General features: G+C 52.0%; 7 protein-coding genes across 7 annotated transcripts; 4 read left to right on the top strand and 3 right to left on the bottom strand.

The window, feature by feature from the left end:
* Nucleotides 1-960: 960 nt before the first annotated feature.
* J4E79_000630 (uncharacterized protein) lies at nt 961-1,389 on the bottom strand (the record flags this gene model as incomplete). Its single annotated transcript, XM_049349546.1, has 3 exons — nt 961-1,193; nt 1,265-1,294; nt 1,365-1,389. The coding sequence occupies 3 exons, from the start codon at nt 1,387-1,389 to the stop codon at nt 961-963; spliced, it is 288 nt and encodes a 95-aa protein (XP_049216333.1).
* A 740-nt stretch (nt 1,390-2,129) lies between these two features.
* On the top strand, nt 2,130-3,953 carry J4E79_000629 (uncharacterized protein; the record flags this gene model as incomplete). Its single annotated transcript, XM_049349545.1, has 4 exons — nt 2,130-2,256; nt 2,309-2,613; nt 2,663-3,089; nt 3,145-3,953. 4 exons carry the CDS (start codon nt 2,130-2,132, stop codon nt 3,951-3,953), a joined length of 1,668 nt encoding a protein of 555 aa, XP_049216332.1.
* Nucleotides 3,954-4,949: 996 nt separating this feature from the next.
* On the top strand, nt 4,950-6,109 carry J4E79_000628 (uncharacterized protein; the record flags this gene model as incomplete). The annotated part of the gene is made up of 2 exons (XM_049349544.1): nt 4,950-5,239; nt 5,296-6,109. 2 exons carry the CDS (start codon nt 4,950-4,952, stop codon nt 6,107-6,109), a joined length of 1,104 nt encoding a protein of 367 aa, XP_049216331.1.
* A 535-nt stretch (nt 6,110-6,644) lies between these two features.
* J4E79_000627 (uncharacterized protein) lies at nt 6,645-8,899 on the top strand (the record flags this gene model as incomplete). Its single annotated transcript, XM_049349543.1, has 6 exons — nt 6,645-6,720; nt 6,776-6,874; nt 6,926-7,111; nt 7,158-7,781; nt 7,831-7,966; nt 8,020-8,899. 6 exons carry the CDS (start codon nt 6,645-6,647, stop codon nt 8,897-8,899), a joined length of 2,001 nt encoding a protein of 666 aa, XP_049216330.1.
* A 1,229-nt stretch (nt 8,900-10,128) lies between these two features.
* On the top strand, nt 10,129-10,735 carry J4E79_000626 (uncharacterized protein; the record flags this gene model as incomplete). Its single annotated transcript, XM_049349542.1, has 2 exons — nt 10,129-10,398; nt 10,457-10,735. 2 exons carry the CDS (start codon nt 10,129-10,131, stop codon nt 10,733-10,735), a joined length of 549 nt encoding a protein of 182 aa, XP_049216329.1.
* A 3,040-nt stretch (nt 10,736-13,775) lies between these two features.
* J4E79_000625 (uncharacterized protein) lies at nt 13,776-14,600 on the bottom strand (the record flags this gene model as incomplete). The annotated part of the gene is made up of 1 exon (XM_049349541.1): nt 13,776-14,600. One exon carries the CDS (start codon nt 14,598-14,600, stop codon nt 13,776-13,778), a length of 825 nt encoding a protein of 274 aa, XP_049216328.1.
* Nucleotides 14,601-15,811: 1,211 nt separating this feature from the next.
* Nucleotides 15,812-17,545, bottom strand: J4E79_000624 (uncharacterized protein; the record flags this gene model as incomplete). Its single annotated transcript, XM_049349540.1, has 4 exons — nt 15,812-16,448; nt 16,893-17,085; nt 17,162-17,444; nt 17,528-17,545. 4 exons carry the CDS (start codon nt 17,543-17,545, stop codon nt 15,812-15,814), a joined length of 1,131 nt encoding a protein of 376 aa, XP_049216327.1.
* Between the last annotated feature and the right edge of the window lie 396 nt (nt 17,546-17,941).

The following is a 17,941-nucleotide window of genomic DNA, read 5'->3' as shown; positions in this document are numbered from 1 at the left end:
CTGGGTTCCTTGACTGATAGCTGTGAGTGTAGTACAGATAGCATGGAATGTGCTACTTACAAGACATTGACATGTTTGCTGTAATCCAGTTGTGCGTGCACAGATCCGGTTGAGATTAGTATGGAAAAAGTAGAAATGCCTGTGAACAAAGACGATCTCGTAGGAGACGACATCTCTGCAGTCGCAAAGTAGAATACGCCGGAATACAAGGTAAAGGTGGTGCTTTAAACGTAAAAGCAAACAGTACGCGAGAGGGTGGCGCTAGGTGTGTTGCTAGGTGTGTTGCTAAGTATGGGTCACCACCATACCAACGTTCTCGGTACCGCCAGATCAGTACTCAACGACGCATATCTCAGGGAGTATGAATTCCAATGAATGATTACCGCCTTTGCGTGGAAGTATGGCGCAGTCTTTGGTGTGGCTCAACTGTGGCTAACACGTGCCGTGGGTGCCGTGCATGCCGAGCGGTCCGGACGGGTCAAGCAATATAGGGGGCTGAGACGATGAGAGTAGTGAAAGAACAGAACTGAGGGCGGCTAAAACTCGAATATAAGGCATGCATCTTGCCATCTACCGGGCCATGTATGCTGTACCATAAATGTTGGGGCGCTGTAACGAGGGGGCCTGCTGACCAATGAGAGCCCATGATCCCAACATGTGAGCGACAAGTCGCCAATGTGTTATCGACACCTGCAGCACCGCTTAGACAAGCAGGCATGTCTGACGTAGATAGCTGCTTGAAAGCCTTGTAGATGATGTGAAGTTCCCGTTCTGCTGTGATATCGAGTGGCAGATGGTCAGTTTCACCGTTATCATTCGACGTAGATGGGCCGAATGCGACTAATCAACATACGGGATGACTGAACGCATCAGGACATATACTTCGGTCCCGCAACGGTAACGGATCTGTGTGTTCGTGCCCGAAAAGGGGTTCTTGACAGGGCTGCGCTGGCAAACATCTCAGTCTTTTGACCAAGGCTCAAGGTTCTGAACAACGGGATTTCTGCCACCCTGTGTGATGATCCAAACAACATCCTCATCGCTATCGTTGACCTCTTGATGCTCTGCATAGGCTGGTATGAGTGCAAAATCCCCTGGTACTAGCTCTTGTCTTTGACTGCCGTTCGATCCGCTGACTAGGGCGCCATGACCCTTCGCGGCGTACACGATGGTGTCTGCCAAGATCTCAGGTACTACTCGTACAATATCACGAAATCGCTCGAGCGCGCATGAAGGGGGGACACGGGTGCAATACAGGACGTACCCTCATCGCCGTGGTGGTGGATCGCAGAAGCTGTATGAGGTTTTGCGATCATTACTGTCATCGTCAGTAGTCGAAGTGTTAGTGACAATATCAGCCCTACCAGTTCCACAGATCTGGTCCGACATGTCTACGATTGCGGGCATGCGTATCATGCCATCAGTTTGGGGGCCATCTGGGGCTTGGATCTCAGACCCCTTCTTTACCTGGACTTGTCGAGACATCCTGTATTATGCATGCGTTGAGTTACGAATAGGAGGTGAGAAGTTGTCTCCATGGCTGAACTTGAATGCGCATCGAGTTCTTGCAGGCGACGAAGGATGACGCGGGCGTGATGCGTAGACCCCACGAAACGCGTTGGAAGGACGCGCCATAGCTTCGTCGGGACTCCTCGCTCGACGACCTGGGGCATCCCCTGCGTTTGACTAGGTGGCAGAGTAATCCATGCGACGGCTCGCTGAGCATCTGAATGTCAGCCTCTTCTGTTCGGCATGTGAAGACTGAGATGTCGACACGTGAGCGTCCCAATGCGGCATACCTCGGCATTTGCGCGTATGACGTGAAGCTCCAAACAGCAAGTCACCCGGTCCGTGACGGCAACAACCAATTGCAGCGCTCGCATTCCAACGCACGAGATCATCAGACAGCGGCTTGCTGCACTCCAGAACGCGCTATGTGCGGCCGACTTTCAGCAGCTGGCGGGTTCCCCGGATTGCCTTGGCGTGGAGTAGTTCCTGGCATGTGAAGACGTCCCGAAACTTGCTAAGCCTCTTATAAGTCAGTAAGGGTCGTCCTGTGATTAGCGACACCTCATCACTCTCCTCTCCTTACTCGCACCTACTCCTCTTACGTGTTGACACTTAGCAACATGTCGAAGCGCTTCTCAACAGCTGATGTCGCGTCGCACAAGACAGCGAGCGATCTGTGGATCATCGTAGATGAGGATGTCTATGATCTCACGAACTTCCAGGAGGAGCACCCAGGAGGCAAGAAGAGTATGTCCAAGCTCGATGCACAAACATGATTCGCGAAGCTGACAGTCGCAAGTCCTCCAACGCGTCGCCGGAAAGGACGCCTCGAAGCAGTTCTGGAAGTACCACAATGACAGCATCCTCAAGAAGTACCAGAAGCAGCTCCAGGTCGGATCGCTAGACAGCAAAGCCGCGCCTCCAGCTCCTCCAGCTACTGCTGCGCCCGAGCAGAAGAAGGCGCCGAAGAAGGATGTGGTCAAGCCAGAGGCCAACTCGGGTGTTATTGCGCCACAGCCAACCGAGGCTGCCGCCGAGGAGTCGGAGCCTTTCGATGCCTACGGCGACCTCATCCCATACGCAGACCCATCATGGTACCAAACTGTATGCCAACCGACACATCACGCATTGACATCGCTAACACCAGATCTAGTACCACTCTCCCTACTACAACGATACCCACGTAGCCCTCCGCGATGAAGTCCGCCAATGGGTCGAGGAGAAACTCATGCCCAACGTCACCGAATGGGACGAAGCGAAGAAGGTGCCCGACGAAATCTTCCAGGAAATGGGCGAGCGCGGATACCTCGCTGGTATGCTCGGCATGCACTTCCCTACAGAATACACAGACAAGCGGGTTCAATGTGTGCCGACAGAGAAGTGGGATCACTTCCACGAGATGATCATCACCGATGAGCTGTCAAGGACAGGCAGTGGTGGTCTCGTCTGGGGCCTGATCGGAGGATACGGAATTGGCGGACCTCCTCTGTTCAAGTTCGGCAAGAAGGAGCTCGTCCAGCGCATTGGACCAGACCTATTGAGCGGAAAGAAGAGAATCTGTCTCGCCATCACTGAGCCAGGTAAATTACCTCATCCTGCCCGCAATATGCTTTGACCAATTACTGACTGAAACAGATGCCGGTAGCGACGTCGCAAACCTGACCTGCGAAGCTAAGCTTTCCGAAGACGGCAAACACTACATCGTAAACGGCGAGAAGAAGTGGATTACCAACGGTATCTGGTCTGACTACTTCACAACCGCTGTCCGCACTGGCGGAGAGGGCATGAACGGTGTGTCAGTGCTCCTAATCGAGCGCAGCGCTGGTGGCGTCTCCACTCGTAAGATGGACTGTCAAGGTGTATGGAGCAGCGGCACTACCTACGTCACCTTCGAGGACGTCAAGGTTCCCGTCGAGAACCTCATTGGCAAAGAGAACCAGGGCTTCAAGGTCGTCATGACAAACTTCAACCACGAGCGCATCGGCATCATCATCCAATGTCTGCGCTTCGCCCGTGTTTGCTACGAGGAGAGCGTCAAGTACGCGCACAAGCGCAGGACTTTCGGCAAGCGTCTCATCGACCACCCCGTCATTCGCCTCAAGCTCGCGCACATGGCACGCCAGATCGAGGCAAGCTACAACTGGATGGAGAACCTCATCTACCAGTGCCAGAAGATGGACGAGATGGAGGCTATGCTGAAGCTTGGTGGCGCTATTGCCAGTTTGAAGGCGCAAAGTACCACAACCTTCGAGTTCTGTGCTAGGGAGGCAAGTCAGATCTTCGGCGGCCTGAGTTACAGTCGTGGTGGACAAGGCGCGAAGGTCGAGAGGCTATACAGGGATGTCAGGGCGTACGCTATCCCTGGTGGATCGGAAGAGATCATGCTTGATTTGAGTATCAGGCAGGCGCTGCGGGTACACAAAGTGCTAGGTATGAAGCTGTAGAATGCTTCAGCGTTATGTTGCTTATCTGTATCAATACCATATATCATTTTCCGTCATGAGTCTTGCGGTCGTTCTGTCTCGTCGATGTTATTGTTGGAGATTGGAGAAATGCATCCATGAGCCGCGCGTGATGTGCACGTGGCGGCAAAATGAATTTGATCCTGACCTCCCAGCTCCCTCATCGCGAAACCACGACGCGTCGCCGCAACTAGACGGCTTATTCGCGACCCCATTTAATAGCAACCACGTACAGTTGCAATCATTTAAGCTGCATGTACATCTCAATTGAGGTCATTCGGGGCACGCCGCCAGCTTCGAGTTCAGGGAGTTACCCCCGCGGAAGCCCCACCAGTTACAGCTTCATCTACGGCAGTTACTGCCCAGCTGCCGACAATATGTTCGATACAACCTGTGACCGCATCAAGATTACAACCCATGACCTTACTGGTGGTCTCACAGAGGCAAAGGATCCCACTACGCCATCCCTAGGGATCTGGTCAAGTGTTCTGATATTAGATTTTATCCATACAAAGGATAGATGGCAGATGTGCAGGGTGCAGCGAACCCACGTGTATGCGGAAGGCTCAGTAATCCTATGTATCGACAAGCCGATCAGGTGTTCAGCCGCAGCACAATAGGCAGCCCTTGTTGTAGCACTCGAACTGTTTCCATATGCCGACCTCACGGCGGTCCTCGTAGCTGCACAAGATGCGGGGTACGAAACAATACACTTGGAATCCGGGACAGAGAGAAACCAAACCCAATCTATGGTCATCTCTAGATCTTGGAAGGCAACAGATCATGTATCATCGAGATGAAGGTCAATTAACATGTCAACAGGGAGTGCATCCCGATTCGTATCTGATGAACGCGCGAGAGGTTGCTATAAAGCATAGAAAAAAGCGTTGAAGAATACGCAGTACGTTATAACATAGCTCCAACACAATCAGAGAGCACGTCGTCTTCACTACAACTACGATCACATCAATCATCAACATGGCTCCGGTAACCGAAGTACCCCGAAGGGTCGAGTGGAACGGAAAGCAGGTTCCGGTCTACCCTATGGAGACGATCGACTTCTCCGCGATCCTTTCGCAAGAGCCCGCTGAGCTTGAGAAGCTTCTTGAGTGCTGCAAGAAAGAAGGATTCTTCTACTTGGACCTCAACAATGTCGATGGACGTCGATTCATCGATGACCACCAGGAGTTGTTGAAGGTCATGCACCGCTTCTTCGAGTCTCCTATTGAGATCAAGAACGAGTATGGACTTATCGCTCCTCACCTTGGGTGAGTTCCAAAGCCCAGCATACCTCAATATCCATGCAAGTACTAAAATTTCTCAGATACGAACCTGTTGGCTCACGCAACGGTTCGCTGGAAGGCAAGCGAGACGGCTACGAGATGGTCAAGATCTCTCGCGATGAGATCCAACGCGAGTCACCCCACATTCCCCGCAACATCAAGAACAGCTCCGATCTCAAGGTCATCGAGAACGCCATCTCGGGAAACAACATCATGGGTAAGGCCATTTTGGCAGCTCTGTCAACAGCGTTCGGCCTCACGGGTGGTGCGCGCTTCGAGAACCTACACCGCAACCACCGCCCTTCCACGAGCACATTGTCTATGATGCACTACATCCCTTCGCACCCAGTCAAGGACGGCAACGTCGGCCACCAGAAGCACACCGACATCAGCTCACTGACAGTACTCTTCACCGAGCAGTGGGGCCTCCAGATCCGCCCACCAGGCAGCAAAGAGTTTGGCTTCGTGGAGCCCAGGAAGGGCCAAGCCATCATCAACGTCGGCGACTCTCTTCGCTTCGCCAGCGGCCACACTTTCCAGTCTTGCATCCACCGTGTTGTGCCATACGACTACACCGAGCATCGCTACTCGGTTGCATACTTCCTTCGCGCTGAGGACGAGACCATGTTCCAGGACAGCGAGGGTCGCTACGTCACCTCGCGTCAGTGGCATGACGAGAAGTTCCTGGCTTTCCTTGCATCGCCTGCGGATCAGGCGGCTGCTCCGAGCTCTTTGCTCTTGGGTGGCATGCAGGAAGATGAGACTGATGTTTACGGTCTTCCTCAGGCGAAGCCTGTCGCTGTTGACGCGAAGAACTCTGGTGTTGAAGTGAGTGCTGTGGAAGTCAGTGCTTAGTAGCACCTCTGGTCGATGTGATGTCTTGTTGAAGGGTCTTCCCTGTAGCTTCAAATAAATTGTATATAGCTAGCAACACGTTCTGCGTAAGAATGCTCGTAAACCTGCTACCCTTGTCTTCCACTAACTTCAAATCACTTACGTATGATACTGCATATCTGACCAGAATATCATGTGTAGCGTTACATCATACCTTGTTTGCCGATGAGCGCTACTGCCATAAAGATGAATAGGTCCTCAATACCCCACAGAATATAATGAGGACATAAAGTGCATCGACCGGGATCGAACTAGAACTAACCTGGATGTTGGCTAAACCGGTACATTTGCCGCCACTTGGCACTATATGTACATTCCACGACCTGGGTAACCCTTCGTCATCAGCACCTCCTTATGGTTCATGGAATTAACGACGATGCTGTTCATTTTGGCTTTGCTTTACTCTAGAAAAGTTCTTGCATGCGACAAAGAACATCACTACCGACACCATGATCGCCATTTGCAACGGCGTGATACGTCCCCCATATTCCCTCCAATGTTGACGCCAAACGAAGAGATTTTGGTCTCATCCTTCGATAACACGTCTATAGCGTCATGGTCAAGCTACTATTGTAACAGCAAACTCCTCACTTTTGCTATCAATAGTAAGTTTACTGATTGACGCAGCGCATGAACGAAACCTCGCCGGCGAAAGTGACGCGGTTCCGAAATGGACTGCTGAGCGATGGGCTGAACATGGCTTCGAAACTAGGCTAGATAGTTATCGTACGTCTCTCGCAGTATTCAGCTTAACACACCGACTGATCAGAGAGGAAGACGTCTACCTTGACTACCCAGTCCACCGAGCTTTGTCGCTTGACTATGGCAACGGTAGCATGTACCACGCAACTCTCGAAGAAGAAGTAATTGATGAAGAGGAAACAACGGGTGATGCTGACAGGGTTCCTGCATTCCATGGGTATTCCGGTTCAGGTAACGCATCGGCCGAGTACGTCTACGTCGGTACGTGTTACTCGTATTAAATTATTTTCGATGCTAAACGTACCAGGCCGAGGTTCCCAAGAAGACTTCAAACGTCTTCTTGCCCTCAACATCACGCTTCAAGGCAAAATCGCCCTCGCGAAATACGGCGGCCCATTTCGCGGTCTCAAAGTGAAGAACGCACAAGCCTTTGGTATGATCGGTGCTGTGATCTTCACAGATCCCGGGGACGACAGAAACATGACAGCCAAGAACTACGACACGTACCCGGACGGACCAGCAAGAAATCCAACGAGCATTCAAAAAGGTAGTGTCATGGATTTGAGCACGTATCCCGGAGATCCGACAACACCTGGATACCCATCTAAAGAGGGCGTAGAGCGGAAGGAAAAGAAGACTGTGCCTACAATCCCGAGTTTGCCGATTTCGTGGATTGAAGCGAAACCATTGTTGGTCGCGCTGAATGGTCATGGTGTTGATGCAAAGACTGCGGATCGACCGAATTGGGTAGGTGGAATCGATGGGGTTGAGTACAGTTCCGGGCCGTCAAAAGCTGTGCTATCGATGAGCAATATGATGAGGGGCGAGACCAATTGGATCCACAACGCGATTGGTATTATCAACGGTACGAACGAGGACGAGGTTTTTATCGTTGGAAATCATCATGATTCTTGGATGATCGGCGGAGCAGGCAAGTCGGGAACGCAAGCCGCGAGGTTGTACAAGACTAACGTCCACAGCGGATCCGCATTCGGGCTCCGCGATTCTCATTGAGTTGGCTCAAGCAATCGGTGCTCTGGTGAAGACGGGTTGGAAGCCAAAGCGAACCATCGTGCTATGCAGCTGGGATGCTGAGGAATACGGTCTAGTCGGAAGGTGAGCCATCAAGTCGGAACGACGATGAGCACTCCAGCTAAAAGAAGTCATAGCACCGAGTGGGTCGAAGAATACCTACCCTGGTTGAAATCCTCCGCAGTATCCTACCTGAACATCGATGTTGGCATAGCAGGCACCATCCCAGATTTCGGTGCCACCCCCGATCTCCACGCCCTCACCACGTCCACAGCGCGAAAGGTCATCTGGCCGCATGGCTTAAATCGCACCCTATATGACGAATGGGAGGAAAAGACCGGCGAGATCGATACTCTAGGTGCACAGAGTGACTACACGGCTTTCGTACATGGCGTGGGCATCTCTGCTATTGATATGGGTACGACAAGAGCGCCACTCGACCCGATTTATCATACGCATTCGAACTTCGATTCCTACCACTGGATGACTAAATTTGCGGATCCGGGTTTTATGATGCACAAGGCAATCGGCCAGTTCTTGACCTTGATGTTGTATCGCTTGGTTGACGAAGAGGTTGTACCGCTTGAGCCCGCGAATTATGGGGTCGAGATGCGCGCGTGGCTTCATGATTTGAAGGGCGTCATTGACGCTGCAAATGCGACAACCACAGTAGAGATTGGAGAGCTTGAAAGTGCAGTTGCGACATTTGAGGAGTCGGCACGGGAGTTCAATGCTGCTCGGGACATGGCCGTGAGTTCAAACAGTTCGCTTCTGACCAGGCAGCTCAACCACAAGGCGCGCGATTTTGGGCGCGGGTTCGTCAGCCAGGGCGGGCTTCCGGGCAGAGAGTTCTATCGACATCTTGTCTTTGCTCCTGGAGTCGACACTGGCTATGCGCCTGTTACTTATCCTGGAGTGACAGAGGCTATTGCTGGGGGCAATCTTACTCTAGCAGGGGAGTTTGTCGGGAGAACGGCAAAGGCGATCTTGGCCGCGGCAGCTATTCTCACACCGTAGATGCAGGTTAGATTTAGCCTGTCAAGCAGTATTTGAGATGAGATGGCGATAAGCTTACTGCAGTTGATGCGACGTCTGCTCTTTTGCGCGTAAGTTTGTCTCTGTCTTCGCTGGGCGTAGACGAGGCCGTGGTCAGATATTCATGCCAGCATTAGATCCAGGCGACTATCATGTAAACCTGCAGATGAGCGATGCGAGTTGTTACAATTCGAGATGCAGATGACGGTCAGCGAAGCGGGAGGCTGAGGCCAAAATAGACTCCCAGTTTGCGACGCGTTCTCATTGGTCGAGCCGAGCACAGCCACAGACGCCATTGTGACGAGCACACTCTCATGCATATCTCTGACACTGCACCACCGAGTCTATAGGTCCGGGTAATGAAGAATGTATGTATGCACCTAGCCTCGTGTGAGCTGTCGCCTTGCACGATGTTCTCTGAGACAGACTACAAATGGACTGACCGGTGAAAACTTCCAAATACGGCCCCCAATCTCTGGGCGCCTGATGCATTGACAACCACAGCCTTTGACCTTCGCCGACATCGATACATCGCAATGCTCTCCAATAGTGAGCTTATGGCTGGTCGCGCGAGATCTGATTGGGGTAGAGCTTGTCCGGTCCCCAGCTCGAGAGGCTTCACGCCTTGATGTCGCTATGGGCGGGTACAAACAGGTACCTAGGTAGGGCAACGACACATCGCTTCAATCACAACTGTAACTGTGAGTCACAGTAAAAACCTTGAAGACTATCGGCGAGGTATACACAATATCGGTCTAACCCCATCAACATCAGTCAGGCCGAATGCAGCAAACTCTCCGATTCAACCCCAGGCAACCACCCGTATCCGTAGATCCCTTTACCACAGCAGGGCTGGCCCCCAAAGAACCCATACATGTGATACGACCCTGAAAGCCATAGGGCTGCGCCCCCCAATGTGTCTGCCTTGGACGCCGCGCGACGACTTGAAACTGCTCTTGCCCTGTGAAGGTGGCACAGACGAGGGTAAGGCCAATAGCCAATGACGTGGGTGTGCAAACGAGCACAAACACGTAAATAGTGAGGTGGTACCCGTCGCGACTTCTCTTTCTCCTCTTCACCTCTCACTCCAATCACTACGCGCCGGGAAAACCTTTCCTCTTACAAACGAACCCGATACCACCACTGCTGTCGCAGCGACCCATCGTTCACTACCATCCGCACACGGCTCTCTACACATACGAATCAACACCATGGCGATCGCGAACCCACTCCTCAACTTTGTCGTTCGCGGCTTCCAGGCTCTTTTCGGCATTGTCGTACTCGGAATATCGATCTCACTCATTCGCGGCCACCACTGGGGTGGTCTCCCCGCTAGTCTGGGCTTCTCAGCCTTTGTCGGTGGTGTCACGATTCTAGGAGCAGCGCTTGGAGTCGCGGGACTGTTCTTCAGCTTCTTGGATGGTATGATCGGATTGATAGTCGACGGCGTTGTTGCTGTCATCAACGCGGCAGGTGGCATCGTAAGTGCTAGCCCAAGTTCTAAAGAACCTCTCAGAATTTTGCAATTGGACATTTCAGCTGACAAAGATCAAGGTTCTCGCTCTCAAGATCTCTGGTGTGGATTGCGATGGCGAGACATCACCAGAGAACGCGGCCAAACTCATTTTCAACGACATCTTCAATGGCGGCTGCAGAGCCGACGACGATTGCTGGTACTGGCACCAGGAAACCGACCCCAACACCATGAAATCGAGGTGCAAGTCGACCCAAGCCGACTGCGTCTTCATGTTCCTCACCGTCATTGTCCTCGCGGTGACTGCCTTGCTGGCTTTCTTGCGCATGAAGAAGGGTTACTAGATTCGGAGAAGCGCGATGGTGAGTATTTCTACATCAAACCATTCACTCTCATCTCGCTAATTTTAACAGCAACCACAAAGCATTGTAGCAATGATCCAACTTATCCACACTTGACGTAGTGTTGCGCATGTCTCTGGAGGATTTTACGACGGTCTCTTTCTCGTATCACGATACCCTACTACAAGCAATTTCATCATCTGTGCATTTTGTCACATGGACAAGCGTTTCGACGCTCTTCGTAGTTCCTCACCTAGCAAGGTACACTCCTTATGGTAGTCGACGCAGTCCAGTCGCGGCCAATGTGCGACACACGCCGTTAATGAACACGAAGCAATCAAAGACGAAGTTGCACGTACTTATTACCCGCTTTTGTGCAACTGTGCTGTCAAGCTTTGCTGATGCCGAGGCGGGTGAAAGGTAACACCATTCGGAAGAGCCTCGAAGGATTTGGTCTTCCCCAACGTGTGAGCAACCGTCCCTATGGTTTGATATAGTAACAGAATGAACCGCCATTCAGTTTATTCTTCTTTGATAATCCACATATTTGTCATCTCAAGTTACAGGCAACTGATCAGCCACGATGCGCGTCTCCCCGTCATTTCCTGTCTTGATTGCGCGCGGTATCCAAGTTCTCTTCAGCGCTACTGTGTCCATCATCGCTGCGATTTTGATCGCTAGCCGTGAGCCTGGCCCATTTCCACCTATCTTAGGCTCTTCAGTTGGAGTCAGCTTGTCGACATTGATCGCTGGACTCTTAACCGCCATGTTCCGGCACTACCTACATCCTTGGATTAGAAACACCATTGACGGCGGTATTCTATCGCTGAACATGGCAGTGGGCGCTGTAAGTTTACGACATCGCCCTACAGCCATGCTACGAAGTTATCTCACTAATCCACGGCGTTAGATGATGGCTTCTGAAGTGAAAGGCTATTCGTGTAGTGCTGGTGGTGCGTACGAGAATTTGGTCGTCTGCGCACAGTGGGACATGAAGCATCCTGAAAAAATGGGGTGCTTCTTCGATTCTCTTTTCGAGAACAGTAGTACGATGAACCGCTGCATTCTCTACCAATGTAACATTGCCTTTACGCTTTCAACCGTACCCGTAATCTTTGTCATTTGGTTCTTGATATATATAAGGACGGAGAAGGGATGGAGAGTGGGTGGATGGACTGTCGAGAGAGTACGGGGTTCATATGAGCCTGTAGGATCACACAACGCAATACCCATGGTAGCTATCCCAGACAGGGCACATCTGTCTTAAGTTGCCAAGGCGTTTTTAAGGTCTGGTAGAGGATCAGTGTTGCACAGGATAATACAGCACGGAAAGCTCTACTCAAAAGGTACGAACATGTGATGTACTCCAAAGTGGTGTGACTGTACGACATTGTCGTCGCAGAACATGTCGCAGCTACCCGCAAGGCTGTGCTGGCACTTCATAGTACCATATACACATCTCTCTCGCTTCAGTCTTCTTTCAGACTCATCTGACACCTCCAGCATCAACCTTCTTCCACTCGATCTCTGATACATTCACTCAATGGCATTCACCAAGACCCTTATACCTTCGTCCATCCTCCGAGGCCTTCAATCCCTCCTCGCTATCGTAGTCCTAGGCTTGAGTGTGACCCTCATCAAAGGCCACAATCCTGGTCACTATACAGACTTATCAGGCGTACCGAAACTCCTTTTTCTCGCAGCGTGCATCGGAGGTCTCACTCTTGCCGGAGCCATCACTGGTTTTGTGTTGGCATGCACAGAGTTCTTGCGAGGCTATTTCGAAATAATCCTTGACATTGTGGTCTTATTGGCAAACCTTGTCGGCGGGGTGGTAAGTTTTGCTATAGCTACATCAAGTAGATGAACTCGACTGACGAATGCTAGCTCATAGCCATCCGGCTTCAAGGCAGGAATTGTGCGGACACTAGTGACAAGAATCGATATGAAGACTTTTCTCGTAAATACGGGCTTGTGAGTATCGACATATTGAATGGCGGTTGCAATGAGGATGGCTGCAGCTATTCCACTCGAGAAGAAGCAGGGCATCTCAATACGCGGTGCAAGCAAAGTCAGGCAGACTCGGTTTTCATGTTCCTAACGGTCGTGGTGCTATTCGTAGCACTGGCTCTGACTTACGTTCGTATCAAGAGGACACATTAAAGCCAAAGTGAGCTGGCTGGTTGAGAGGTGGTGAGACCTACGCAAGAAAGAGCAACGAGAACAGGAAAGCAAGGGAAAGCGCACGTAGCCAGAGCAGAGTCGCAGAGACGAGAAGCCCATGTAATGTAATAGCATGTTTCAATTCAATCACTCACTAAACGTGCTCACTACCGTCCGAACTCCTGTTCTCTTACTCCGCAGCCGCATCAACGCCGTGCACGTCCAGCCTTTGGGTATCCGCTTCTCTTAAACCCCCAACTACGCCGTCCCATACAAAGACATCGTTCATGACCTAAACTGGGCAAGACTGTAGCGCAAGTTAGCTATGCTCTGTCGACAAAAGGTGTCTCTGAGCATCTTACGCTGCCGCAAGATCCACAGGTCTTGGCATCGCCGCTAATAGTAGAGCCGCACTTTGGGCAGTCGCTGTGGAAGTTGACAAGTTCGATTGTAGACTGCATATTGACTGCTTGCTGTGCTTCTGCTGAGTTTCGTTCGTGTAGGATGTTGCGATGTCGCGATGTCGTGGAGTAGTAGATTGCTGTTAGATGATAGAAGTTGGAGGGGTAAAGTGGGGTTGATATACAGAGCTTCTGCAGGGCCAGGCAGCTACCTCAAGCCGAGGCGGCTAGTGCATATGCCGTCAGATGACTGGCACGCGGTAAATGCGGTGGACCTCGCGATTGGAGGTAAGTGAGACGCGTGGGATGGGTGTTTCGCCATACGGGCGGCAAGGGAGACGGCTCCGCCCGATAGGAAGTAAGTGGAGTAGGTTGAGAAAGACCGAGGGCCTCGAGGCATGATTCCCGTCTCCTTCATTCGATGGGAGGAAAGGCCGAGAAGAAACTCTAGACAAGCTTCTGATTATTACCTATAGTTCCTACCTAACATGGCAAATGACCTGTCCGTTGATAACAGCGAACCAGCCATCTTCCTTCTTTTCCATTTCTCGCCATGTCGCTGCGATCTCTTCCAGATCCTGCTCCGTCGCATATCCGCTGTCCAGAGCCCGCTGTTTGTAGTCGCTTTGCACCGTTCTATCGGCCCAGAGTCCACACCACCACTGTCGCTCTTCCGGTGTGCTGAATGTCCAGGCGGCTACGCTAGCCTCGATATCGCTTCTTGGGAAACCCGCTTGCAAGGCTATCGCATGCAGGTACTTGCCCATGTTCGGATGTGCCTTGAGCCCGAACGCGATTTTGATGTATAGTTCCTTCCACTTCTGCATTCCTGGATGCTCTGGGTACCAGTCCATGGCGCTGTAGTTGCAATCTCGGACTGCGACGATACCGCCTGGTTTGGTCAAGCGCTTCATTTCCTTCATCGCACCCAGTGGATCTTGTAGATGCTGCAGCACTTGATGCGCATGTACAATATCGAAGCCTGCCTCTTCTACGCCATCGAGCTTGTTCCATTCATGTATATCCCCAGCCTCGAACCGTATGTTTGTGACGCCCTTTTCCTCCGCGTGTTTTCGCGCCTTCTCGATGACTTCGGCGGAGGGATCGATGGCATAGACGAAGCCTTGTGGGATGCGCGCAGCAAGGTCGACGCTGATGGTTCCTGGGCCGCAGCCCACATCGAGAATCTTGAGCGAAGGGTTGTTGAGGTGAGGAAGGAGGTGAGGACACGAGTTCTCGACAGTACGCCAGCTGTGGGAGCGGAGGACGGATGCGTGATGGCCGTGAAGGTATGGTCCTGACATTGTTGCTAATTGAGGTAATCGTGGCAATCGTTATCAAGCTCTAGTGAGTAGTCAATTGAGGTTGTGGTGAGCAACCCTAGCAGCGGAGAATAAAGGTATTGTTATACGAACAGTCGTTCCTGCAGCCTGTGTTAGTCGCGGAGTTAGTTGGACATAACGCGTGTGCAGTCGGAAATAACGTGTTTAAGTATTTCATACTCCGAAGTCGGTGTCAAAACACTTGGCTTTCCATATACACGTTCGAGAGCCAGGATGGGGTGACAATGGAGGGGATGGTTGACAGGCGGCACCAGAGCATCTTCAAGTCCGAGCATCGGCCATCTCGGTACCACTGCTTAGTCACCCATTCGATCGGCCACCTCCATACCTCCACCATCTACTCCAACATCTCAAAGGCCAAGTCGCGCATTACCAGAATGTGTACAACGCACAACACGTATCCAGCATGAGTCTCACAGTACAATCTAACACCATGTAACCCTGGCCGCCCCAGCCACCCACCGAAACACCAACCACCCTAGTCCCAAAACAGACAATGGTAAATCCTCCCCAAACCTCACAATCAAGATATTACCCACACATTACACACGCGCGCGCATACTGCCGTACGCCCGCTTTTGCGCATAACCTCACTCTCGGGTCAACTCGGTCCCACTGCAACCAGTATCTCATCCTGAAGTTGCCGCATCGAGTAGGTCTTGTCGTAAACCGTGGATTGCGGGAAACGTGCATTGTCCGTTTTGGATGTGGTCGGCATGTATGTTTTGGGTAGCGCTGCATGTGTCCATGCATGGAATATGGACTGGTAGGTTTGTGGTAAGGACTGCGTGAGCATATACGCGGGAGGGGGTTTGACTGGTGCGCGAGAGATGGATGGCTGATGGGGCGGGGTGACGGATGGGGCAATGGGGAGCGAGGGGACAGGGGATACATATTGGAGAGTAGTAGGCTAATTGGAACTGTATAGTTGTATCTTGGTTCTTTGCGACGAAGGTTGTGAGATGAGGCAATTGTACAAAATGGTAATGCGTATGCTAAGCTAATCGCAAGAGAAAACGATGATACTAAGAAATGAGGAACGTGTTTTTCGTACCAAAAGAGGTAATGGTGGTGGTACAAGCCCAAGCGAACCACAAGGAGAACAAAGAAAGACCCAAGCAATGCCGCAATGCCCATCAATCCACCAGAACACCGACTCGCAAAACATGCGACTACCTCCTCGAGAACCTGCCATCAAATGAGTCTGCCTCTCGGTCATACCCAGATAGACTCTTTCGTCTCCGACCCCCCTCCGCTAAACTTGCGCTCCTCCGACTTCCCTTACTTCGCGTCGAAGTAGAATATCCGATGCCGCTATCCCTCCGACTACCCGGCTGCTCGATAACCTCCACAATATCCTCCTCATGCTTGAGCTGCCGGGTATCGTGATCATCCGAGAGATGCTTGATAAGAGCCTTGACGTCGCCGCAGATGGTATCCGAGTCCGCGTACTTGGAGCAAATCACGCAGCAATATTGGCCGTCGGGACCATCACGATGACACTTGACGACGAAGCGGTTCTGAACTTGGAAGGTACGTTCTGTGTCGTCGGCCCATTTGGAGATTTCCCATGCTTTTCCTGGTGAGAGGTGGAGTTCGCCTCTGCAGTGTGGGCAGTAGGGGTCCCGGTCTGATGTTATGCTGGTGGCAAGCTGTTGGGTTGGGTTCCGTTGGAGATCGTATGCGTATACGCAGTATAGGTTGTTAGAGGCTGAGATCATCGTGGGTCCGGTTACGGAGGTGGCATCGGTGACTGATTGCTCTGGCTCGACGTTATCTCGCCATGCGAGCACTGTTGTGTTGACAGGGCTGCTACTTCGCACGTGTGAACTCCGGGATCGTGGTTCCGGATACTTCATCAGAGCTGTGGATGCTGAACTCATACTAGCACCAGACTGAGGCAGTGTCAACGCGCGCGATGGTGCATGTGATTGCATGTGCGAAGGCGCATGCGAAGGTGCCTGGGACATGATGTGGGATGGTGCATACGGCGGTGCCTGGGCTCCTGTCAAAGACTTCGCACGAGATCGCGTACGGGATGTCACGTGTGACGGTACATGCGATGGCGCATGGGAGGTATGGTGAGATGACACGTGTGATGGCGCATGAGAAGTATGGTGGGATGGCGCATGCGAAGGCAGGCGCGATGTATGATGTGGCGATACATGTGAAGGCGCATGCGATGTATGGAGGGTCATTGCTTGTGATGGCGCATGCGACGGGCTCGAACGTGCCGTGAAAGAGTGCATCGACCTCGGTGTAAGCGGCCTCTCATCTTGTTGACGTTCCTGCAACGCAGCCAATATCTCGACCGACGTCGCAGCTGCTACTCTGGATGCTGCATTGATGTTGGCTAGCTGATGGGCGATGGTGTCGCCTGATGTGGGCCCGTATAGGAAGGTGGTGACCAGAACGCTTTGGAGGGTAATGATCTGTGACTGGAGGGCTGTATGCGCGGTTACTGGTAGTGTCTCGTTAGCTGATGGGTCGCATGGGGTTCAAAACAGGAAGAGCACGCATACCATCGCCCATGGCAAACTCGGCCCCCAGAGTTTCACATCCGATATCCATCTGTCTCATGACCACAGCTTTGTCCGTCACGATAGCCTCATCGCTACCCAGTCGGTCATCCTTCACATACTCGATGCGCCTCGAAGCAGGGTACCCTTTGCTGCGCAGGTTTTGTTCATAGTCTCTTTGCTCTTTGGCCGCAAGCGTCCCGTAAAGATCCCTCGTGGCATCAAAGACATCCAAGAGTGTGTTCACGAGCGACTGTACGACATTCGCCGGATCATCGGGAGGGTTCTGGGGTCGGTCGTCAGTACGCCCATTCATCGAACAACATGCCTTGCTTGCATATATACGGGCCGAATAGGAGGTATGCTTACTATGACAGCGACGCTCATGATCAGACTCTGCTGTTTTTACTTGTTGTCGTTCCGGTTCCTGCTTCCTGCCGCACCGTACTTCCCTGATATGTATAAGACAGAAACAAACCTGACTCGCAGTCGAAAGGGGAGCTGAGCGTAGCGAAACTAAAGTAGTTTAAAACTAGGAGCTGAAGCCTAAGAAGTCACGTTCTAGGCACCACCACATAGGGGTCCTCTGTTACCTATACAAAACGTCCCACGCTCTCCAACCCACAGACCCCTTTGAATAAGCTCCGCAACGGATTGCTTCCCCACTCAAGCCCTACTTTGTTATGAATCGCCTCATGCTTGATGATGGCTTGGACAGCTGGCAGGGCGCCATTGGTGCTGAGCGCACCTTTGATTGGGACATCCACCGCTACGGGCCGCGCC

The sequence above is a fragment of the Alternaria viburni genome, assembly GCF_023758015.1.
Source record: "Alternaria viburni strain BMP 2772 chromosome Unknown scaffold_1, whole genome shotgun sequence".
In the NCBI taxonomy this organism is placed as follows: Eukaryota; Fungi; Ascomycota; class Dothideomycetes; order Pleosporales; family Pleosporaceae; genus Alternaria; species Alternaria viburni.
This window is presented reverse-complemented; position numbering and strand designations above follow the sequence as displayed.